Source organism: Lathyrus oleraceus, chromosome 5 (assembly GCF_024323335.1).
Source record: "Lathyrus oleraceus cultivar Zhongwan6 chromosome 5, CAAS_Psat_ZW6_1.0, whole genome shotgun sequence".
Classification (NCBI taxonomy): domain Eukaryota; kingdom Viridiplantae; phylum Streptophyta; class Magnoliopsida; order Fabales; family Fabaceae; genus Lathyrus; species Lathyrus oleraceus.
In genome coordinates this window covers 602,452,672-602,478,875 of record NC_066583.1, presented here as the reverse complement: position 1 = coordinate 602,478,875, position 26,204 = coordinate 602,452,672, and the positions used below count along the sequence as shown (strand labels likewise).

Genomic DNA, 26,204 nt, shown 5'->3' with positions numbered 1-26,204 from the left:
CGGAGAAGTTGTTTTTTATACCGTTTAATACCGGGTTAGCATTTCATTCTAAATTCATCTATTATAATTATTTTCCAAGTTACCATCTAACATTTGCCTAATCATTACAGTGGACATTGGTTGTTGCTCGCAATCAATCCTATCCGAGAAATTGTGTATTATCTTGACTCGCTAGGAAATGATTGGACAACATACCCGGATATGAAGGTCCTAATTGACACGTAAGTGAGAATGTTCAAAATTTTTCTTAGTTTATGTGAATTGTTCTAATTGCTTCATTTTTATTTTATTAGCGTCCTACAAGCTTTTCGGGCCCAACGAGATATCCAAACCTCAAGGAGGGGCGCCAACTCCATTACATGGATTAAAGTGGCGGTATATTTTTAATTACCACATTTTTTATTATATTAGTGATGACACTTGATAAAACTTAGGATTTATAATCCATATATTTTTTTTCATATGTAGTGTCCTCAACAACGTAATCAAATAGATTGCGGGTATTTCATGTTGAGGTTTATGCGAGATACTCTTGCTTTGGGCCGATTAAAGATTCCCACCGATGTATGTATTTCTAACTTATGAGTTATTTTTATATTTACACATATCTCATATAATTAAATAGTTGGAATTAATTCAAAATATGTTATATTATTATGTAGTACTTTGATGAATTCAAGTGTGCATTTTATACAAAGGATCAAGTGGACGAAATCAAAGAGGAGTGGTGTCAACTCATGATAGAGCTCAATGTTTGTTCATAAATTTGTGTAATTAATGTGTACATTTGTAGTATATGTTATGACTTGTAAATGTGTACATAAATTTGTATATATTTTGATACATTTAAGGCAAAATTGGTTTGAATTGGTATATATATATATTTGTTAGCCAAAAATTGGTAGAAAAAAGGCCAAAATGGCATATATAAAATGTGATAATTGTCTGTCAAAATCTGGTTGAAAACAGGTAGAAATTCTGGTTTATAAACCTGGAAAAAATGTGGTTTAAAACAAAAGCTTCAAAAATTTTCGTATACCTTAGACAGCGCTTTTGTAAAAAGCGCTGTCTAAGGGGGGGATTAGAAAGCGCTTTAGGCAAAAGCGCTGTCTAAGGGGGGGGGGGCTTAGACAGCGCTTTTTGAAAAGCGCTGTCTAAGGTATATCTAAAAAAATTAAAATAGGAGGGTCTTAGAAAGCGCTTTTGGCCAAACCGCTGTCTAAGGGGGTGGGGCTTAGACAGCGCTTTTCAAAAGCGTTGTCTAAGGTATACCTAAAAAATTTAAAATAAGAGGGTCTTATAAAGCGCTTTTGGCCAAAGCGCTGTCTAAGGGGGGGGCTTAGACAGCGCTTTTAAGATTTAAAAAAGCGCTGTCTAAACCTTTAGCAGCGGAGGTTTAGACAACGCTTTAAAGCGCTGTCTAAGGCTAAAAAAAGCGCTGTCTAAGGTCTTGTTTGTTGTAGTGATCCCATTCTCTTTGGTCGCGAGACCATGCTTTTTTCCAGGTTTACTCTGAGCGTTTCCTTTCCCTCTTTTGTGATAAATAACGCACGGTGGCGGCTCTGTTGTTCTTGTTTTCCCGCCGGTTTTTCGCGTAATGCGACAAAATGGAAGGTTGATCTTGAAGGCTTCAATGTCTCAGAATAGAACCTTCAAGATTGAACTAAATATGATGGAGCATAAGTGCCTTGCAACAACAGCCAACAAAGATGAATGGATGTGGCATTACAGACTTGGCCATCTCAATTTCAAAGACATCAGAGATTTGAAGAGAAGAAATATGGTTTCAGGATTACCAGAAATCGACATTCCAAACGAAGTGTGTGAAGAATGTGTGCAGGCGAAACAACATATGAACAACTTCAGTAAGGATGCAGGAAGCAGGTCGAAGGCAATTCTTGAAGTCATATACTCTGACGTATGTTGTCCTCTCCAGGTGGATTCAGTTGGAGGTAACATATAGTTTGTTACATTCATAGATGATTTCAGTCGAAAATTTTGGACTTAGCTGATCAAGAAGAAAATTGAAGTGATCAAGGTATTTGCCAAATTTAAATCTATGGTCGAAAAACAAAGCGGTCGAAAGATCAAGATTTGAGGACTGATGATGGTGGAGAATATGTGCCGAAAGACTTGAACGCATTATGTATGAAAGAAGGGATTGTGCATGAGGTGGTGCCACCATACACTCCATAGCAGAATGGAATCGCATAAAGAAAGAATAGAACCATCATGAATATGGTGAGAAGTATGTTGAAAGGAAAGTATCTACCCAAAGAATTATGGAGAGAAGTCGTGTCGACTGCAACATATATTCTAAACAGATGTCCGACAAAAAAGTTAGAAGGAATTACGACAGAAGAATGTTGGTTTGGTGTCAAGCCTAGTTTGAGTCATCTGAAGGTGTTTGGATCTATAGCACATCGACATGTGCCAGATCAGTTGAGAAGGAAACTTGATGACAAGTCGAGTCAAATGATCCTGATAGGATATCATTTGGCTGGAGGATACAAGTTGTTCGACCTAATGAATAAGCAAGTGATGATCAGCAGGGGCGTGATCATAGATGAGTTTAAGGAATGGGATTGGACTGAGAATATTAAGAATAAATCAGTGATAACCTTTTGCAATGAACCAACTAGTGAAGTTGAAAGAGAAGTTCGACAAGAATTCAGAGGAGAAGCAGGCCCAAGAAGACCTCAAAGAACAAGACACATGCCTGAAAGGTTGCAAGAATGTTTTATTACATCAAATGATATGGTCAATGAAGAAGGTGAGCTGGTACACTATGCTTTATACACAGATTTCAAAGCAGTCAATGAAATTGAGGCATTGAAAGGTTCAAAGTCGGTGAAAGCAATGAATGAAGAACTGAAGTCAATTGAAGTCAACAACACTTGGTCACTTGTCAAATTTCCCCAAGACAAGAAGGAAATCAATGTGAAGTGGGTATACAAGGTGAAGTTGAATCCAAAAGGAGAAGTGACTCGACACAAGGCGAGACTTGTGGTGAAAGGATTTCTTCAGAAAGAAGGAATCGACTTCGACAAAGTTTTTGCACCTATTGCATGGCTCGAAACAAACAGGTTGGTTATTGGTCTAGCAAATGTGAACAACTGGAAGATGTGTTAGATGAATGTGAAATATGCATTCCTGAATGGCCCCTTAGAAGAAGAAGTTTATGTTGCACAACCAGTTGGATTTGTGAAAGAAGGCAAAGAAAGAAAGGTGTACATGCTACATAAAACCCTGTGCGGACTTAAACAAGCTCCAAGAGCTTGGATCAAGAAAATAGATGGCTTCCTAAGAGAGAAGGAATTTGTGAAGTAAACAATTGAACATGAAGTATATGTAACAAGAAGCAAGAGCAAATTTCTTATACTATGTTTCTATGTCGATGACTTGTTTATAACAGGTAGCTCAAAAGAGGGAGATCGAAGATTTTAAAGGTGATCTCAACAAGGAATTTGAAATGTTAGATATGGGTGACATTTCATATTTCCTTGGCATCAAATTCTACAAGAGTGATATAGGTTTGATGATGCATCAAAGAAGGTATGCAGGCGAAATACTAAAGAGATTTGAGATGCAAGATTGCAACCCAACTTCGACTCCAATTGAACCCATATTATAATTGTCGAAACATTTAGATGAAGATGATGTTGACCCAACCCAATATAGAAGACTTATTGGATCACTTCGATACCTTTGTCATACAAGGCCTGACTTAATATACAATGTAGGTATGGTGAGTAGATTCATGTAGAAGTCAAATGTATCACATCTAGCAGCGGCGAAGAGGATACTAAGTTATCTGAAAGAAACTCTCGTCTATGGCATTTTGTTTGCTGCAACGGATGAAGGAAAAGAATACGAACTAGTGGGATACACTGAATCAAGTTGGTGTATTGATGCTGAGGATCGAAAATGCACAGCTGGTTATGTGTTTATGCTAGGTGGTTCACCAGTTCCTTGGAGTTCGAGAAAGGAGACAGTAATGTCGTTATCGTCGTGCGAAGCAGAATACGTAGTTGCTTTCCTTTGTGCATGTCAAGCAACGTGGATGGTGAATCTGGTCGAAGAGATAATATCGAAGAGCCATGAAGCAATTACCATGAAGACCGACAACATGCCAGCTATCAATCTGAAGAAGAATCCGATAGCACATGATCGAAGAAAGCACATCGAAATGAGATTCCATTATCTCCGAGAGCAGGTAGTAGATGAAAAGATTAATTTGGAACACTGCAGAATTGAGAATCAAATTACAGTTATCATGACGAAGGGAGTGCAGGTCGAAGTATTCAGAAGACTAAGAGTTATGATGAATGTAGATATCTTAGACACAATGAATTAGGTGGTGTGTTGAATTGTAATTCCTTGTGTCGAAGCATGTTGTTCGATAGGACAAGGATGTGTCGAGTTGTATTAGTGTGTCGAAGTGTCAAAGCATGTTGTTTCACACAAGATTTCAACTTAGGCCTATTTTTAGTATTGTTAACTATTTTGGGCTTTTATAGTTTTGGGTTTTGGCTTATGAAGTAAGCTAACCTAAATATATAAATAGAGGGAGTAACTCTTATTCTTGTACGAAGAGAAGGAATAACTCATAACATTGTATTCACAGAATTTTTCAGTTGCAAAGTGAATAAAGAAGTTTTTCACAGATTATAGACAAAGAGAAAACTCTATAAAAAATATTCTTCTCCTCAAACATTTTTTTTCTTTCTCAATCGTTCCTTTTTTTCATTGTATTGCGTGGTTGATAACAATCTTGGAGTATAATTTACCAGGGTCTTATTCCACTAGCTCTAGGAGAATTAAAGTTTCTCATAATGATAGTAGTATAGTTTACAAATACATCAAAGTTTATGCCTTAGCTAAGTTCAAACCCACCAACATACAAAAATTCTTCAAGAGAAATGTCTTAGTCCGTTATGAAATTTCACAATCTTTCATGAGGAAAAATAATACCAAATTCACATATAAACTCTAAAGAGGCTTTTCTCGGTCCTAGAAGTCAAACTCCATTTTACATCAATAGAGCTCCCTCAAACTAGCAGTCAAGTAGAGGCCACCAACACACTCCTACTGAGAGAACTAATAAGAAGATAATTTTGCATAAGGTTCATTTGGAAGCAACCATTTTTAGAGACATGTGTAACAGTTGACCGATATTTATTCTTAATAATCTTCCAACTTTTGGCTCCCACACCATTATAAATGCATAATATTGCATGATTGATCAGGTCTTCTTAGTCCGTCTCGGCTTAGTTGTCGTCTCGGATTGAAGAAACTTCTTCTCATAATCTTCTCTGAAAGACTTATTACTGTTCTATTCTAACATAAACTTCCCAACCTAACACATTAAGAACCAAAAAAAAATCAAACCCCTAATCAAAACAGAATCTTATTTTCCAATGAAAATAGTGAGAACTAAACCGAATGGCAACCTCTGAAATTGACATTTCATCAAGTGCCGCTACATCTTTTTCTTCAGCCAACTGATGAACTTTATTCATAAATGAACAATGCTTGTAATAGTGGAGAGAATCTGCAATTCACAAAAGTAACATATAAGATATTTGCAAGTTCTACATGTTTCATGGACCGGTACTTATAAGCTTCTACTTCTATGTTACCATCATACCTCGTTATGATACAATTTGTCCAATTTCAAAATCCTTTGACGCGCTTCATCCCTTTTCTTATACTTCTTTTCCAATTTTTCTCTCAAACAATACAATTCTCCAATTACACCTACTAATTTTTTCCCTTTAGGTTTATTTCTTCTCCCACATTCCATCCATTTTCTTCTGTTTTCCAAAGAATCATCATCCATTTTCTACTTTAACATTTCTTAAATTCAATTCATCAAGAGCCATATTAAAATCCATTAGTATCTTCTCGTTGTGTCTTCGTTCCCTATGTGTATAGTCCTTATACAACACAGAATCAAGATGCTGATGTTCTAACTGTTACAAAACAAATATTTTTCGTTAATGTTAATGTTTTCTACCATATTCAAACTTATTATTGAAATTAAAAGATATCATTTTCTATTTACTATATACCGTATCTTTTGCTATCTTATCAGTGATTACAGAAATGTCCTGATTCATTGTCTTAATCACTTTCTCTTCCTTTTGGATTTGAGAGACTGAATCTGGAACTGTTGGCCATACCTTGACAAAGTAGAATTGATGAACATGTCCTGAATTTTCATCAATTGCATTATTCTCCATGATGTTAAACTTTCCGGATTTTGACATGTTAAAAGATCATGATTAATCAGAAAAATGAATTATAATAAACAATTTTGTTTGATTTAATCAAACTAAAATATATCATTGAATCCAGATACTTACCTCTGTGATTCGGTTTTACTTGTTAGAACATGGTATGGATCAGTGATTTTAATGAAAATTTAAGTGGCTAATTGGTAATTAGTTATTATATTGTTAAATACTTGCACCCCACGCCAAGAAAGTCGACATCTCAAATTTAAATTATTTTATTTCTTATATATTTTCAAATAATTAAAGGAATTAAAAATCTCAAACAGTGTAAGTCTTGACTTTATGAAATTTGCAATCTATCTAAAATTGATTTTGGTTTAGATGATGCTATATTTAATTATGTAAAATGCAGCTAGTGGGATTAAAATAAAGAGCAAGATACTATTGCATGCTGAAGTTTTTCACATCCTTCGAACTCACCAGTTTACTTAAGAATACTAAACTATTCAAAGATTTCTAAATTGACCAAATCACATGATGCCAAATCATAAATATCAAATTATAAGACAATCCCGTAATCCTATACATACTACCAATAGGTAAAAATATCTAAAACAAGATCACACAATCTCTAGGTTGAACCATAACCCACCTCACCCATATAAAGATCATATACAGACTAAAACCACCACCTCACAAGACACATAAATATGAAAGGATGACTCAGAAGCCATCAAACTGAAAGGACAAAGGACACCCCCGAAACTAGCGGGATTCCTTTCTTAAGTATGTTCTCTCTGGTAGGGATTTTATCCTAAAGGAGTTCCAAGAGAAAACTCTTAATAGGGATCTAACTACTCTTAACAAAGGGGAGAATGCGACTACATATTGGATATCTCTAGAAAGCTCCTAGCAAAGGAGGTAGAAGTAATTATAAGACATTGAATAAGAAGCATATTTAAAATGACACCACCACCAGTTATCATGCTCAACTGAAGGGATAAAATCACTGATAATCAGGAGAAGAAATGCAACAAAATCCCGCTCATGCTAAAAAAATATGGGATCTTCTCCACATAAGATTACCAACCCAAGTCAGACCCTCTCAGTTATCAACCTCACCTAAAGAATAAGCTTTCTGCTCTGAGATAGATAAAAGCTTAGGTAATCTGACTCTAAGAAGAATGACCCCCCAACTAAGGTTCGCTCCAGAAAGAGGTGAGAAAATTTAATATGACTCGCAAAGCAGACCATCACGGAACAAATCACAGGGGTCATCTAATTTATCCCCCAGAAGAAAACTTATAGACATGGCAACGGGGCTAGTCAGAGACGAGTTTTACCTCGTCCAGACCCAAACCTAAATCCCCAAACAATTCTCATTATATGTCATGATATCCAATAGGAATGTAGAATTAAAACTCAAATCCGTCACAAATAGATTCTGACATCTCTCATCACCATCCATCTAGTAAAATCAATTTTACTAAATAGAAATTTATTTATTTTCAACCTCAAACCACATTACAAATAATAAACTAAAACAATCCCATAAAATTTGATATATACATTTCAATTATTTTAAATAATAAATATAAATCAAAACATCAGCCCGATATAGTAGGTTGTTTAGTACTTTCACCATAATATAATTTATTCTAAACTAAATTCAATTTTTGCTCCCAACATTACAACAACACGATACTTCACGATTTATCGGGCTTTCTTCGCCCATCTCCACTTAGCTGTCGTCTCTTCATTGATTGCATAACTTTCTTCTCATAGTCTTCTCGAAAAGCTTTATTATTATTCCATTCTAACATGAACTTCCCAACCTAACACATCAAAGCAATTAAAAATACAAAAATAATTCCCTTGTCAAAACTTAAGCTTATTCCATGAAAACAGGTTTACAAATATAGAACTAAACAACCTACCCACCTCTGATCTTGACATCTCATCAAGGCTTCCCATATCTTTTTCTTCAACCAGCTGGTAGACTTTATTCATATCTGAACAATACTGGTAATACTGGAGAATCTAAAATTGGAAAACTAACATAAAATATGGTAACTTATACACTAGTACTTAAAACTCAACTAATATTATGGCTTTTAATATCTTACCTCTTCAGGATACAATTTTTTCAATTTCAAAATCTTTTGATATGCTTCACCCTTTAACTTATTCTTCTCACTCAATTTTCCTTTCAAACAACATAATTCTCCATTGATGCCTTCTACTTCTTTCAAACCATGTCTAATTCTCGTCCCATATTCCATCAACTCTCTTCTATTTCTCAAAGACTCATCACATAGAACCTTGATTTGGTCTTTCATGATTTTCTTCAAAGACTCAAAGTTGGAAATATTACCCTTCACATAATCATTACCAGAAGCTCTTTCCATATATTGGATTTGAAATATTTCAATTTCTTTTAGAAGCTGCTTCCAATTCTTCAAATAATAACTGCTTCTTATCTGTTTCAAATTTTCAACATTCCAACAAAAGAAACATATAGGAAAATACCAACTTCATAATGAAAAAAAAAAGATTGAATTTATTAAATTACCGTTTTCTTAAGCACTTCTAGTGATTTGAATGGATCAACATCTTTTTGCAGAAAATTTATATCTCTCAGAATTCTTTTCTCCTCAATCAAACTTTTGTTCCCATGTAGCATCAACGAATTGAAATTCTACACAAAAATATTTTAAATCCAGAACCAGAATATATGAACTTCATCAAAATAACAACATTATATTGCTTTATTTTTTCTTACATTTTTATCATGTTCTTCAACAAACCATCCTCTCTTTGCTTTTTTATTCATCAAACACAATACTTCAAGAATCATATCTAAGTTCTTTAGTACCTTCTCTTTACTCGCCGCCACTTGCTTTATATGTTCCCTTCGTGGATAGTTTAACCTGCTCAACAAAGAACCTAGATGCTCTTTTTCCGACTGTTACAACACAATAACTTTGTTAATGTCAAAGTTTCATTTAATATTCTAATTTATGGATGAAATTAAGAATTCCAATTTCTATACCATTTTCTTTGTGATACTTTCTGTGATTTCAGAAATATCTTGATTCATTTTCTTAACCACGTTCTCTTCAACTTTGATTTTACATATTGAATCTTGATCTATTGGCCAAAGCTTGACAAAGTAGAATTGATGAACAAGTTTTGAAACGTGCTCTGAATTGTCATCAATAGCCTTTGGAGGAGATGTAGTTTCTTTATTCTCCATCATGTTTAGGTCTCCTAATTTTGAAATTATAAAAGCCATCATAATTAATAAGAAAAATGAATCATAATAAGAGTCTAGGTAAGATATCAAATCAACATATATCATTGAATTCTATAGTCAATGAGAAAAACATAACTCACATAAGAAAAATAAATCATTGAGGACTTTTAAGGAAATGTAATGGATCAATGATTTTATGGACTATTTAAGTTGCTAATGTTATGTCTTAAACTCTAGCTTGCACCCCACGCTAAGAAAGTCAACATATATAATTTTTTTTATTTCTTATACCTTTTCAAATTATTTTACAGAAATTGAAAATCATAAACAACCTAGCTTTTGACTTTATGCATTTTAGTTTTGCAATATATCTAGAGTTGATCTTTAAGTTTAGATTATAATAAGGAGCAATAAAGTCAAGGACTCAATGGTTCTCTATCCCATCAAAGCAATTATTATTTGATTTCAATAAGTAAGCCAGTTCTTTTCCTGTGCAAGTTATGCAGTAGTACATGGCCTCATTTTTTGTGGATCTCAAATTAACTATTATTAATGAATATAAAAAAATTAATAAATAAAAATATTTTTGTATCACATATAATAAATAAAATATTAAATACTAAAAAATAGGATATTTGGAAATCAAACGCTTTTTTTTCTCCTTTCTCACACGTTCTCACTTCTCTCTCCTCTCAAACGTTATTCTCTTCTCTCTTTCTTTGTTAGAGCTGTTTGAAACTAGAAAAAAATATCTTATTTTTCTTTTTCAATCCTCTCTTTTATCAGATTAGTTTATTCAATTAATTACTTTCCATTTTTTTTTATTGTGATTATTTGATTTGAAGGTAGAAAAAATAGTAATTTTAGATTTATTTTAAATTTTACGGTGAAATCCTATTTTAGTTCCGGTATCAATATTGATTTTAGATTTTAGATTTTAGATTTTAGGGTGAAAATGAGAGTAACTTGTGTTCTTTATAAAATTATAATATATAAATAAATAAAATTTTAGGATGAAATGGGATACTAGTATACTGTATACACTACTCAGTAGTATCAAAATTCAAAACAAGAATACTGTTGGTATTGATGACGATTTTTATACATACTTTTTCTCATAAGACCAAATTGTAATTTGGAATCTTTCAAAGCAAAATTAGTATGTATTGGTATTGATATTTTTTATGATTAATTTATAATTTATTTAATTAAATGTAATTTATTTTCTTACTATTAATTTATAATTTCCTTTTAATTTATAATTATGAATTTTTTATGGTACTATATTAGAGAAGAATACAACATAATAAAATATAATTGAATATTAATTAAAGTCTTTTCTCCATGATTTAATTATTAATATTTTTTTATGATTAATTTATAATTTTTTTTATTTAATGTAATTGATTTTTTTTGTTAGTGATGTAGGAACACAATTTCACAACTGGATAATTAGTAGATCATCGACGGACACAAAAGACATTGTGAGAAATTTTAAGTTTTTCTTAGTATGCCTCCTAAGATGCCTCCTAAGAATAGAAAATTTGAATGTGGAAATGATAAACGTAAGAAAAAGAAAAAAATTGAAGAGTTAATTCAGTCTCAAATAGGAGTTCTTGATAAATTTTTAATCAAAGAACCACAAGTTTCAAATGAAAGTCGTTATGTTGATAATATTGATAGTTTGCCTATTGAAAATGATAATCTTGATAGTGTGCCTATTGAAAATGATAATCTTGATAGTGTGCCCATTGAAAATGATAATCTTGATAGTGTGTCCATTGAAAATGATAATCTTAATTGTGTGCTCATTGAAAATGATAATCTTGATAGTGTGTCAATTGTTGATGAAGTTAATAATGATGATGATAATGTTGATTATGATATATTTGATCCAAGAAATTGGGATCGTCTTCAACCTAAACTGATTGATTTATTAGTTGTGAAAGGTCCTGAAAGAGATAATTCTATTGTGAAGGGTCCTAGAGATAGTTTGAATAGACGTTTTACGACTAATTTGTATACTAGAGCTTTAGCAAATGTAGAGGTGTGTGATAGAGATTGACTTGTTTATTCGAAAGAGCTGGATAGGGTATTTTGTTTTTGTTGTAAAGTTTTTAAAAATGGGATTGTTAGGGGACAATTAGTGATTGGGTACATGTTGGTGAAAGAATTAAAGAGCACGAGTTAGGCATGGAACATGTTAAAAATATGACTACTTGGTATGAGTATCGCAAAAGGCTACAAAAATTTCAAACTATTGATAAAACAACTTAAAGATTAATTGAGAAAGAAAAGGATCACTGGAAAAATGTTTTAAAAAGAGTTATTTCAATAGTGAAATTTCTTGCTAAACATAATTTAGCCTTTCGTGGTTCTAAGGAGAAATTGTACGAAGATAACAATGGAAACTTTTTGGGTTTGATTGAAATGTTAGCTGAATTTGACCCAATCATCCATGAACATGTTAGACGTGTTACAACTCAAAAAGTTCATATTCATTATCTTGGGCATAACATACAGAATGAGTTGATTTCATTGCTTGGTTCTACGATTAAAATTGAAATCATTAGAAAAATCAAACAGACAAAGTATTTTTCAGTGATACTTGATTGTACTCCTGATGTTAGTCACCAAGAGCAGATGTCTTTGATAATAAGATATGTGGATATTTCTTCAGCTTCTGTTAGTATTGAGGAATCATTTTTAGGATTTTTGAATGTGAATGATACAACTGGTCATGGGTTTTTTGATGTTTTACAAAATGAATTGAAAGAACTTGGTTATGATAATGGATCCAATATGAAAGGAAAACACCAAGATGTGCAAAAGAGATTTTTAGACATAAATCCGAGAGCCTTTTATACTCCTTGTGGTTGTCATAGTCTTAATTTGGCATTGTGTGATATGGCTAACTCTTGTATTAAAGCTAGGATTTTTTTTGGAGTTGTTTAATGCATTTATACAATTTTTGCCAATTCTACTAAGAGATGGCAAATTTTGAAAGATAATGTAAAAGAGTTGACTCCAAATTCATTGTCATCCACTCGTTGGGAGAGTCGTGTAGAAAGTGTCAAAGCTATAAGAACTCAAATGTTAAAATTTACAGAAGCTTTGCTTGAAGTGTCTAGAAAATGATCTTGATCCTAAAATACAAAATGAAGCTAAATCCTTAGCAACAAATGAGCTTGGTGATTTTGAGTTTTTGATGGCTATAATTATTTGGTTTGAAATATTATCTGCAATTAATTTTGTTAGCAAGCTTTTACAGGAAAAGGATATGCTTATTGATGTTGCTATGCAAAAACTTAAGGGGTTGATTTCGTATTTTGAGGGATATAGAGAAACAGGTTTTTATAAGGTATTGATTAACGCTAAGGAAATTGCGGTGGAATTGAATATTGCTCCAATATTTCCTCAAAGGCGTATAATGAAAAGAAAAAAGCAATTTGATGAGAATTTGAATATCCCATCAGTCGAACTATCAGAAGAAGAATCATTCAGGGCTAATTATTTTCTTTACCTTGTTGATCAAGCTGTAGTTTCTCTTAACAAGAGGTTTGAGCAATACCAAGAGTATGAAAGTATTTTTGGTTTTTTGTTTACTTCTCACAAGTTACAAACATTAGATGATGCAACTTTGAAGTCTTGTTGTACTAACTTTGAGCAGACATTGAAACATAATGAGCAATCTGATATTGATGGGAATGAATTTTTTGCAGAGTTGAAGTTACTAAGAGAAATGTTGCCTGAAGAAACCATAAGACCTACTAATATATTATTATTTTTAAAAGGCTTGGATTGTTTTCCTAATACAGTTATTGCATATAGAATATTATTGACTATTCCTGTGACAGTTGCTTCTGCAGAAAGAAGTTTTTCAAAATTGAAGTTGTTAAAGACTTACTTGCGGTCTACCATTTCACAAGAAAGGCTTAATGGATTGGCATTAATAGCTATTAAAAATGATATTTTGGAGACAATAAAATATGAAGACTTAGTTGACGATTTTGCTTCAAAAAGTGTTCGTAGGAAGACTCTTTTTATGTAGTTAGATAATTTAAGTTGTAAGAAATGCTATTAGTAGTTTAAACAATACCTTTGAACTTTTTGGTACTTCATTTGATTAATATATAATTTTATATTTTGTTTGTCATTTTTAATCATTATATATATATATATATATATATATATATATATATATATATATATATATATATATATATATATATATATATATATATATATATATCCATTTTTAAAATTAGAAGAGAGTCTCTAAATTGATTGGGCTGGCCCTACCAATAAGTTAGCTAGTGGCCCCAGCAATTACTATTACAATCATTTTTAGAGTATGATATAGATAGGAATATGTTAGATTTTCAACAGAATAGCATTTATTCTTATCAATCTTCTAACATTTTTCTCACATAATTACAAAAGCATACTTCTGCATGATTTATCAGATCTTATTCTCCCATCACTACGTAGTTGTCGGCTCTCTAACGATTGCAGACAAAGAGGACAGGCCCTAAGCTTCTACTTCTATTTTACCATCTTAGCTCCTCATGATACAATCTATTCATATAAGATACCGTCTGTTCAATTTCAAAAGCATTTGAAATGCTTCTTCCCTTTTCTTATACTTATCTGTCAATTTTTCTTTCAAAGAATACAATTCTCCATTTATAGCTACTTGTTCTTTCACATTATGTTTATTTCTTGCCCCAAATTCCATCCATTCTCTTCTGTTTTTCAAAGAATCATCATCACATAGAAGCTACAACAAAATAGAATTATCGGTCACACTATGAATAATTATAAGCTGTTTTTTATTAAAGCCAATTAATCATAAGTTACCTTGATTTGTTCTTTAATAGTTTTCTTCAAATAATCATACTTGGAAGCTCGCTCCTTATGTTGGATTTGGAATTGTTCGATTTCTATTACGAGTTTCTGTCGATCACTCAAGTAATAATTCTCTCTAATCATCTGCTCCAAGTTTTTAACTCTCCGATTAAAGAATAAACTCCCTCCGTTACACAATAACTGTTGCATTTGAACATTTCAACTTTCATACCAAGAAATTTCAACCTTCATAACCAAAGGAAAAACTGAATATATTAGATTACCGTTTCCTTAAGCACTTCTAGTGATTTGAATGGAGAAACATCTTTCTGTTGAATCTTTATGTCCCTCATAATTTTTCTCTCTTCAACCAAACTTTTGCTTCCATGTAGCCTCAAATAATTCAAAGACTACACAAATGATTTCAAAACCAAAACAACAAAAAACATAAGAATCTCATCATATGATAAAACTACTATTAAAAATATAGAATTCATTACATTTTTATCAAGCTTTTCTCCAAACCATCCACCATTTTCTACTTTAACATTTCTGAAATTCAACTCATCAAGAGCCATATTGAAATCAAGATACTCTTTTTCTAACTGTTACAAAACAAATATTTTTTGTTAATGTCAATGTTTTCTACCATATTCAAATTTATGAATGAAATAAAAAATTCCAATTTCTATTTATTATATACCGTTCTCTTTGCGATCTTGTCAGTGATTTCCCAAATGTCCTGATTCATTGTCTTAATCACTTTCTCTTCCCTTTGGATTTGAGAGACTGAATCTGGAACTGTTGGCCATAGCTTGACAAAGTTGAATTGATGAACATGTTTGGAAACATTTCCTGAATTTTCATCAACTGCCTTATTCTCCATGATGTTAAACTTTCCTGATTTTTGACATGATAAAAGATCATAATTAATCAGAAAAATGAATTATAATAAGCAGTTTTTTTTTTATTTAATCAAACTAAAATATATCATCTAATTCAATTCAGATACTTACCTCTGTGATTAGGTTTTACTTGTTAGCACATGCTATGGATCACTGATTTTAATGACTACTTATATTGCTAATTAGTAATTAATTATTTGATTGTTAAACACTTGCACCCCACGCCAAGAAAGTCAATATATGGAATTTAAATTATTTTATTTCTTATAGATTTTCAAATAATTATAGGAATTAAAAATATCAAACGATATTTTTGACTTTATGAATTTCGCAAACCATATAGAATACTTTTAAATATGGCAGGGTAACCTAATAATTAAAAGAAACTACGTTTGACATGAATGATTGGTTAGTCCTTCTATAAAAAAGGATCAAATTTTAAGCTAATAAATAAAAGAAATTTAAGCATGATTTAAAATGACACTTGCAATTGCATTTTGTATGGGGATCCAAGAGACTTTAACGCCACATATTCACTCAAAATCTTAAAGACAATGTGGTAGGAGTCATCTCTCTTATAAACCTAACATTTTCTCCATTCTTAATCGACATGAAACTTTAACACTTTCATTCTTGATGTCCAACACAATAATTTATTTTTCTTTAAATGTAATGAAAAATCTTAAATCTCAGAGTTTTTTAGGGTTGTTATTATTGAATGTTCTAAAATAAATTACAATATGTGTACATATATACAATTAAGTAACTTGAATACTAAGCAACTAACCCTAACCCTAATCAACTTGAGTTTGGGTTATACAACTTGGATATACTGACCATTGACTTTAGACTCATTCCATGTTTTCTCATTCAAAAGGTCTACAATCCCATGTGGATAAATTTTCAAAAGTTTGAAGGAATCCGACCTTCTTGACATCAATTTTTTAGGCAATAATTTTAGTCTTGACTTAAACAAGAAAACTTGTTGGCCTTCCAGTAATTATCTTTTCTGACATTTCATGTCATGCATCTTTTTTGTCTCTTCCTTGTACAACTCAACATTTTCATATGAGACAATCTATGTTATTCCAACTCATTGATTTTGATCATCCCTTCTTGTCTAGCATATGTCAAGTTAAAAATCAACTTTTTTACAGTCCAAAATGCTTTGTGTTCTAACTCTATGGATAAGTGGAAAGCTTTTCCATAAACTAGTCTACAGGGACACATTCCTAAAGGGATTTTGTAATTAGTTTGATAAGCCCACAAAGCATCATCAAGTTGTTTAGACCAATCCTTCCTTGCAGGGATAACCATCTTTTCTAAAATTCTTTTTATTTCTCAATTAGATAACTCGGTTTTCCCATTACTTTGTGGATGACAGGATGTAGCAACCTTGTGCTTCACCCCATATTTTTTTCATTTGATTTTCAAACAATTTATTACAAAAATGGGCACCCTCATCACTAATGATAGCTCATGGTGTTACATGTCTAGAAAAGATGGTTTTTACTAAAAATTTAGTCACAACCTTAACAACATTGGTAGGGGTTGCCACTGCCTATATCCATTTGGACACATAATCCCAAGTCCACCACTTCACCGGGTCATTTACATAACTCGTATTCATCCCCCAATGCCCTAATCCATTCACAAACCCTAGATTGTGCAGAATCAGAAACACACTTGGATCAAAACATTAATTTTGAATTTCAATCAAATATTTCCAAATTCATTCACAAGTACATCAAAAGAATAGAACTACAAGCACTCCAGGCGAAATACATCAAGTCTTAAAAACCCTAATTCTTTAAATCTAATCAAATCATCAATCAGATTAAAACTTGCCTAATACATCAATCTAATTGAAATCAAAACCCTAATTCTAAATCTATAAATAACCTAAAGAAAAATCAGAAAGGAGGACGAAAAAAACTAAAACCCTGAGCATTATTTGCTCTACAATTCCCAACCTTTATTAAAGCTCCAATTAAGAAGTAACTAGGGTTTCATATCGAAACCCTAATTCCTCCGAGCTAAACAACCATCACAATTCCAATGTACCTCACATATAAAGAAGAAAGAAGAAGTCAGAAGGAGAGGGGATAAAGAACTCATAAGAAGAAAAGGGATTAAAAAAAGAATCGTTTACCTACACCAGGGGAATCCTCAACCTCGTAGGTTGGTTTTCTTCTTCTTCACAATCGAGCCTCTGATGCTTGATTTATAGATTAGGATTCTTTGTATTTTTGTGCTTGTCTGCTTTTGATTGATGTTGTTGTTTAGCGTTTGATTTGGGTGAAAGGGTTAGGGTAAACATAAAGGAGTTAAGGTTTAGGACGGGGAGGTTATTGTTTGATTTTGAGGATTTGGGGGTCGATTTATAATTTAGGAGGAGCTGATATATGGATCGACCGAAGATTTATAGTGATCTGGGTAGTTTAAGTATGAATCTGGGTTTAAGTTAGCTTAGGGTTAGGGTTAGTTTAAGGTAGAAGAAGAAGATTCATCTTCTTCAAGGTTAGAGTTCTTTGTATATGGTTAGGGTTCTTGGGTTTCAAGGTTGAAGATGTTAGGGTTCATTTGAACCCAGCTAGGGTTAATCACCTAGGGTTAGGTTTTGAAGGGTTTTTGTTTGGGGTTCTTGAAGTTTGAAGGGATCTGGAAATTCCAGATGAAGATTTGAAGTTTCTGGTTGAAATTTAACATTAAAATGGGGTTTGGTGGTGGTTTTAGGGGGTTTGTGGGCTGAGGACGGTGCTTGGGGAGAGCGATCGTGGTGAGAGTGGAGAGAATGTTTAGAGAGAGGTCATAGTATAGAGAGAAGAAAAAGAGAGAAATGAAATGGTTGGAGGGATTTCGAATAAATACTCGCTCAGGGTTGCCACTAATAAATGTTAAGTGGCACTCTACAACGCTTCAGATCAGTTGACTATCTCAGTAAATTGGTGGTCACTTGCACACGGACACACCGTACACCCTCATGTTGACTATAAATTTGGTCCCTCCACTCCAATTACTTTGACTAAGTATACTCATCCAACGCTCTCTATGAAATTTGTCTAGATTTCTTTGGATCAATCCAACGATTCCAGATGAGAGTCAAATTATTGACTCTCTCGATGGTCTTCATGACTGTACGTTGGGATCCAGAAGTAAATCTAGATCCCATTGCTTTTCACACTCCCATTACTTAGCTCATTTCTATTTCAGTACCAAATATACCCCTATCCTTTTTCCCTTATTTTTATTTAATTTATTTCTTCTAATTGATTTTCTTAATAACTATTTTCACCAAATAATATTTATAATAAGAAGTTAATCAATAATTAATTAATTTAGTTAATAATTAATTTTACTAATTAAGGGTCCATTTTATTCTTAATTAATAATTTAAAAAAGACAAACAAAAAACTTCTTTTATAATTAGGGTTTATTAGGATACTTCCATGATTAATCTTAGGGTTAGCATTTAGATGTCATTAGGGTTAATTAGGGTTTAATCAAGATAGTAATAATTTTTTTCTTTATTATTTAATTATGTTTAACATTTCAAATAAAATTATATATATATATATATATATATATATCATTTAACTTAATTTCTAATTAAGTTAATTATAAGATTTCTGCAATTAACCAATCAACTAAAATCAATTCCATACATTCAAATTCTAAGTCTTTTGCCCTTGTGCATTGAGACATTTTCAAATCAAAAGACTTTCTCTGCCCCCGATGCGTTGAGATTTTTTTCAATAATCTAAAAACAACCAAAGAAACAAACATTTTCTAGAATAGTTATGGTGCTCTAATACTTCATCAAACATGAAGGTACGTAGGCATAGAGTCGTAGCACTCTAGGGAGTACAATAACCAAAAACTTTTGTGTCTCTCTTTATTAATCAAACATCTTCTATGAATAATAATTTAATCCCTTGTAAATAAATATCTCAAGCAAGAATAAATAACGTAAGCAGACATTCCCTTAGAAACACACATTAGCCCTAGGATTAAATGAGGATCTCATTGAGTACAATGGAGGTGAGGAGTTCCTAACACATTTCTCTTGCTTAACCGACTCCCAAACCTTAGTCTTTTCCCTTAACTATAGGTTCTATCATTATTTCCTTGTTCATTAGGAACAAATGAAAGATGATGGTGACTCTGTTATTTTTCTTGCTGTGATAGAAGTAATTTCAATTCTCATCTTAGCATTATTGATAGGAGAAAAATACTTAGCTTAATTTTGTTCATCTAAGGCATTCCATCTGGCTATGGATTTAGGATATAGAGAGTTCATCCAATTCTTGACTCTATCCCTTAGAGAGTATGGAAAAAACCCGAGTCTAAAAGCATCATCAGAAATGCCAAGTATTTTCAAGTTGCTAACTACTTCCAAGAATTGCCTCAAGTGCAAATGTGGATCTTCATTGGCAGCCCCTAAATATTGGCCTATTACTTACAACATTTGAAACATCACAGGCTTGAATTCAAATAGTGTCATTATGATATTTAGTTTTATAATCCTCGTATTCATGGCATTGGGATCAAACACATCAAACTACCTTATGTTTCTTGCATAATTGGCAATGCCAATAATGTCATTATCTTTCATGACACCTTCCTCTTCAAATGGTTCCTCTTAAAAATATCCTTCAAAGTTACCAAAAATAATAGTAGGTGAAGGACTTCCTGATAAGTGACTAGTAGCTTGAAATCTCCTTAGCAATATGAGCGTTTTTTTTGCTAAGGATATCCTCTATATACTATATTTAACAACCTACGTATGCAACAACTAAGCACATGTCGTGTCACCAGATTATCTAAAACTTCATAATCTCTAATGATATTTTCACAAAAATTTAGAAAATCAATATTTTATTTAACACACTCCCCGACAACGGCACCATAAACTTGTTGCTTGAAAATATATGGTGTCACATGCAAGTGTACATGCTCTTAAAGTAGCATGTGATATATTAGTAAGGATGTTAAACCCACAGGGAGTAGAAATAACTTAAATTGATTTGAACAACTAACTTTTGTGAATGACCATTAGCAAAATAACAATAATTGATGATTGTTAGAAGTCCAGTTTTAAAGTAAATAGTAGAAGAAATAACTTTGGTTTAAATAAGTGAAATACGTGATGGAAAATATGATAGGCAATGATCCATTACTATAACTTGTCTCTTGAGTGCACATGATGTACTTCGTTGAGGCATATGAGGTCAGAATGTTATTTTTAGGTGTATTCCTACAAAATCATAAACATGTATAATAAAGCAAGGGAACAAATTCCTAAACCTCGCATTGTACTTTAAGGCATGTCTGATTTCATTCCAAATGTCCTCTATGATTTTAGCTCTTTATGCTTAAAGTAGTTAATCTAATGAATATTCATATCCAACTATTTTCAATCACATTTATCATAATCTCCTCTTGTTGTTAGATTCCTTACAACAACAACAAACTTTTATCCTTTCATAAGATGATCAACCAAAGAATCAAATTTATGATAAAAAAATACATGATAAAATAAAGCACTAATACCCCATCAAATAACACAAAAGACTCCTTTATATTAACATCACATTGCTTATGATAAAGGATTTTTAGCTCATGATGAGCTTAATACATACATCATTACTAGGTCCTAAGGTAAACATTCTTAAACACATAAACGAGTTATAGACGAGTTATGTCACGTCGAATATTGGTAGCTTATACTTGAGATGAAGAGATAAAAAATTCCCCACTCCCATTTAACTTTTCGTACCATTGTTGACCAAGGTACAAACAACATGTGAGGGACAAAGCGTCGTGTGGCAGGTTAGTTGCACAGGTGTCGTACCTCAAAAAATGAGAACATGACCTTGCGAAGCGCTATCACACGCTCGAGGGATGGACTTAACAGAGTCGCCACTGAATTTTATTTATTTCAAAAATGGGAAAGGATAAATATTGATAAAACCCAAAAAGAATGACTAAGATATTGATCATCGAAACCGAATCAGGATTCGGGAGTTGATTACGCAAGGGGAATGTATTAACACCCCTCACTTTCGTTGTACTATACCAAAATCGTTTGATTAGTTGTGCCCGTTAGTGTTAGCTTTAAAATTTTAGGCTTCTCAAGTTATTTAAAGAAATAAAGATAGAACAAAAAAGGTTTATTTTTTTATTAGGGTGACTGATGAGACTTTGAATCTCGCTCATACGTATCTCCGGGTACAATAGAGAACTCAAGGCTTACGTATTTCTAGGTAGGAAGTGTTTATTTGTTGGTCGATTTTAGCGAAATCTATTTTGTATCAATCGATGGAAAATATTGTTTTACCCAAAACACGTGAGGAGCGGGCGTTTGCATCACATTGAATGGATTTCTAGGTATCAACATTCACGAGAAAATTCCACTTATCTCGACTAAATGGTTGTGGATGAACCATTGCTTAGAATCACCTCAAGACAAAATACGTTTCGTTTTTGAAAAGATTTTGAAGGATCATCGCACTACGGCGAGAAAACGAGTTTGATTGGTTGGATGTCTTTTGGGGTTGGAAGACGAATATTCATAACTTTCAAGTAATTACTACTTGGGTCTAATATTCGATACTATGACTGGATATTTCACCAAGGTGGTTTTTTTCTTCCAATGTTTTTATGAAAAATGGTTGAATATTTATAAGTGTTTTAAAGGGAAGACGAAGCTGATGGTTGCAAGCTCTTACAACTTGAGTCTAGTATTCGGGACTACGACTGAACCTTTCACCCAACTAATCTTTTTCTTTCAATTTTAATAAGAAAAAATGGTTTGAAGTTAAGGAAAAATGATGAGATTTTGAAAACTAGATTGATGGTTCAAGGCTTGAATCTCATTTGAAAGGTTTATTTTGATTATGTGCACACTTTGTCTTGTTTAAACAGATCAAGGTCTAGGCAAGATAAAATCGATGTCTAATATAGCATGCATATCAATCACACAAGCAAGCAATAACCAAACCAAATTATCATCAAATCAAGACCAAATTTAGAGTTATTATGAACTTTGAATTAAGCAAGACAACTTAGAATCTTACATCCAAACAATTTCTCTTTTTTTTTTTTTTTATGAAAATATTTATGAAAGAGGGAAAAAATAAATTAAATAAAAAGGTTATATAAAAAAAATTAAATTAAAACTTTTTTTAAGATGTGACTAAAAAAGGTTATAAAAACTTTTTTTTTTAAATTCCAAAATTTTTATTTTTCAAAATTAAAAGAATAAATATTTTTTATTTTTAAAATAAATTTAAAAATAAAAATAGACTAATTTGATTTTTATTTTGGATATGGATGCCAAAATATAAATTTGATTAAAATCATATTAATAACATATTCAAAATATGAATTTTGGTAAAACTATATTAATAACTAATCAATTTTTAATAGCTGAATTTGGATATAGATATGGATAATTTAATTAACGAGTTAATTTGAGTATATATATATATATATATATATATATATATATATATATATATATATATATATATATATATATATATATATATATATATATATATAACACTAGGTTATTAATTTGTTGGACAAGCAATCATTTTGAGGTAACATGACATATCGAAGGTTGATATTGCAAAGAAATATAAGACATCTTTGTATGACATTTCTTTCTTAGTGTTCGAAACAAATTTGAGTCTGACTTTTTTTTTCAATTGGATTCTCACAATCTCCAAATCATTGAAACTATCCATCCTTATCAATGGCAAGGATGCGGGATTTTTTAATTGTCCCAGATGTGTAAGACATATAGATCCTTTATCTCTCTTTCTCTTTTGCATTGAAGAGCACGTACTTAGAAATTGATATATAAGTTGGTGGAGTAAGGAAGAATTAATTGCATAACTTCAAGAATTAATCACATAACTTCAAAGATGAATTTCTAAGTCATAATAATGAACATGCATAAATTAGTTGGACTAAAATCTCCCGGCAATCCTACATTCTGTGCCTACAAAAATCTCTCATCTCTTAAAGATTAACGAGTAATGTAATTTTCACATTGATTTTTAGATGTTACTTCTGCACTCAATACTTGAAAACTTCTCTTCTTGAATTTTAGCCACACATTGCAATTTACGGCATCGTTGAAATCTTTGTTATGCATTCAACTTGGTCTAACTACCTTGTGCACGTATACAACAATCATTTGGAAAACTTTACACACAACAAATAAACTCAAATTCAATGACGCTAATATAAACTTTGCAATAAACTTAGACATAAATTTTTTGATTCACAACATAGTACCTCTCTCAAAAAAAATGTATTCATTGATCCGTCAACTCACTATCCTGAAACTCTTTGTTATCAATTAGAGAATCCCATACACCTTGTATTAAGCAAATCAATTGAAATTGTCTACAAATTCATTAGGTTAAATATAACATAAATGAGATGTCTCGAGGGAATCCTGTACTTGTAACATGGGGATGAGTTTTTCAATGTTATTTGGACACCTATTTAAGTGCAATGTAATAAAAATCGAGGTATTGCAACATATTTCCAAGTTAAAATTACATGTATCATTATGGCTTTATAGCATACCTCTAGAAGAGGATGTAATCTACTTTGGCTTGAAAGTGATTTCCTTATTTCCATTTGAGAATTTACTAATACTATCAATATTTCTTGGAAGCTTTTATCCGAATGAAAAAATTATCATCATGCTATTTGGTATTCCGCTTCAAGGTGTCTCACTTTTATCTTGAATGCAATAAATGTGTTGATCATATAACAAATGCAGGTTTTATATTCAAAATGAGATTTGGAGAGACTTCATTCCAAATTGTGCAAAAAAAAATGGTTTCCCTAAGGAATATATTTAATTTAGCTAATTATTTTGTTTTAGCAAAAAAATGGTTTCATAAGATTAAAAATATATAACTGAATTATTATAAAGTACTACATCAGTGAACTTCTACAAAGTACACATGAAGACACTAAGAAATTGTTTTTGAATGGCAACACTAGAAGACACTTAATCATATGAAGTAAACCACAATCTGCAATGCATTTTTTGTATCTCTTGTTATTCATAACGAATATGGTAAACACTTGTTTACTATAGAACTTAGATCCCAAGTCTCATTTCCAATCTCACAATCCCACAATTGAGGCACGATTTGCACCTCTTCCACAGATTCGTTCACAAACCTTTTCAATCTCTCACTTACTTTGGTTGCTCCAAGTTGAAGCAATGAGTGCAGAATCTACACAATAGTCAAAGAAGACAAATCAATCATAAGTTTTGTCCAAATTGAAATGTGTTTAAGAATTTGCCTTGACAAACAGAGTTGATAATCATTTATAATAAAGACATATTATGTATTTTAAACTAGTAACATTTTAAAAGTTTTTTAACTCAAAATATTAAAATTTGCGGTTTGAATTCGCAATTGCAACACCCACAATTGCGAATTCAAACCGCAAATTTTAAATATTAAAATCTCTCACTTACCCGAACTATGAATCATGGTTATAATTTGCGGTTTGAATTTGCAATTGCGAGCTAAACATTATTGCCAATATGGTAGGTTCCATAACATCATCATGAACGCAATTGCAATGCGCCATAAAATCTTGTGTATGACCGGCATCGAGAACGATGGACTATTTCAGCCATATTCGTTTAGTTCTTCTCGCCAAATATTTGATAACCCTAATTTTCACTTGTCATCCTTTATATTGAAAAGTCTTAACATTACTTGTCTCAATTGTGTATTTCGAAAACTCTAAGTCGGCAATCACATTATGGGAACCAAAATATATATAGCAACAATCACAATGACCGCAATTGCATGCAACATCCACGACCCAATAGTATCCATGATCACAACCGCAATTTAAAACTATGTTGCGGATATTCAAATTCCCAACATAAATACAATTGGAATCACGAGCACATTTTAATGTCTTTTAACAAAATATTTAAAAGATTGCAATGTAGTTACAACGGCAATTTATAACCATAAATCAATGTATATATATACCTCTGCATGCACAACATGAATAACGGAATCTCCCGCCATTGAAGAATTTGCAGAGATGACCTCCACATGATCTTCGTGCAGTATTCTTATAATTTCATAGAAAATGAACTTAAACTTATCATCAACCGCACATGTTACAATGACTTGTAGAGAAGAACCGTTTTCATGAATCTCAACTTTTGGTGATTTTATGCTTCCTTTTGCTCCAAAAGAACTCGAACAGACACTACTAGATCTCTTGCTTCTCATTAAACTTTCTTTCTTCTCCTTCGCCAATTTCAAATTTGTCTCTAAGCTCTTAATATAGTTTATAGCATTGTCTACTTGATCAGGTAACGATAATGCTTTCTGCATGAAAAGAAAAATAACACCAAATTATATAGTATAAATATTATGAATGTTTTCAAGAAGAGATGATGGATGCACCTTGGGATTATAGTTAGGGCAAAGAGAGTTGAGGTTGGAAAAGAGACTCTTCATCTTATTTCTTCTATTTTTCTCAACAACCTTTCTTTCGACTTTGGTTGAAGAACAAGGTTGAAATCCTGGTTCATAGTGATCCATTGGAAAACAAACTAAATTTTTCTGAGTTAGGATTATTATAATTCAAGATTAGCTGAATGTGAAGCCTTTATAAAAAAAGTAAGGAAGTGAGGACAAGACAAACATGTCATCTATTCGACATTCATACAGTATTTCAATAATATTCTACTACGGCGTGATTTCAAATCTAATCACAATAATATTGCTTTCATTACAAGATATCATAATTTCAATGTGAATAATTGGTCAACCTCGATCTTCCGCTAGATTTTCAATTAGATTTGTCATTCTACTAAATCTTAATCTTAGGGCTTAGAGATGTTGTGGATAAAGAATAGGGATATCTCCATTTTCTAAAAGT

At 32.0% G+C, this 26,204-nt stretch overlaps 3 protein-coding genes across 5 annotated transcripts; all 3 read right to left on the bottom strand.

The window, feature by feature from the left end:
* Window positions 1-7,794: 7,794 nt before the first annotated feature.
* Window positions 7,795-9,527, bottom strand: LOC127086903 (proton pump-interactor 1). 3 transcript variants are annotated; one of them, XM_051027724.1, is made up of 6 exons: window positions 9,292-9,527; window positions 9,022-9,204; window positions 8,812-8,937; window positions 8,366-8,719; window positions 8,181-8,279; window positions 7,795-8,074 (listed from the first exon to the last, which is right to left on the bottom strand). In XM_051027724.1, exons 1-6 carry the CDS (start codon window positions 9,496-9,498, stop codon window positions 7,946-7,948), a joined length of 1,098 nt encoding a protein of 365 aa, XP_050883681.1. In that variant the 5' UTR covers window positions 9,499-9,527; the 3' UTR covers window positions 7,795-7,945. The 3 variants fall into 3 exon arrangements, 2 of the variants coding, with proteins under 2 accessions (XP_050883681.1, XP_050883682.1); XM_051027725.1 differs by having other exon boundaries at window positions 9,115-9,204; XR_007789672.1 differs by having other exon boundaries at window positions 8,011-8,074; window positions 8,181-8,251.
* Window positions 9,528-13,874: 4,347 nt separating this feature from the next.
* Window positions 13,875-15,390, bottom strand: LOC127086902 (uncharacterized). The gene is made up of 6 exons (XM_051027723.1): window positions 15,360-15,390; window positions 15,047-15,243; window positions 14,844-14,948; window positions 14,628-14,753; window positions 14,356-14,544; window positions 13,875-14,275 (listed from the first exon to the last, which is right to left on the bottom strand). Exons 2-6 carry the CDS (start codon window positions 15,227-15,229, stop codon window positions 14,078-14,080), a joined length of 801 nt encoding a protein of 266 aa, XP_050883680.1. The 5' UTR covers window positions 15,230-15,243; window positions 15,360-15,390; the 3' UTR covers window positions 13,875-14,077.
* Window positions 15,391-24,343: 8,953 nt separating this feature from the next.
* On the bottom strand, window positions 24,344-25,864 carry LOC127082335 (transcription factor bHLH162). Its single transcript, XM_051022571.1, has 3 exons — window positions 25,727-25,864; window positions 25,301-25,648; window positions 24,344-24,520 (listed from the first exon to the last, which is right to left on the bottom strand). Exons 1-3 carry the CDS (start codon window positions 25,862-25,864, stop codon window positions 24,344-24,346), a joined length of 663 nt encoding a protein of 220 aa, XP_050878528.1.
* Between the last annotated feature and the right edge of the window lie 340 nt (window positions 25,865-26,204).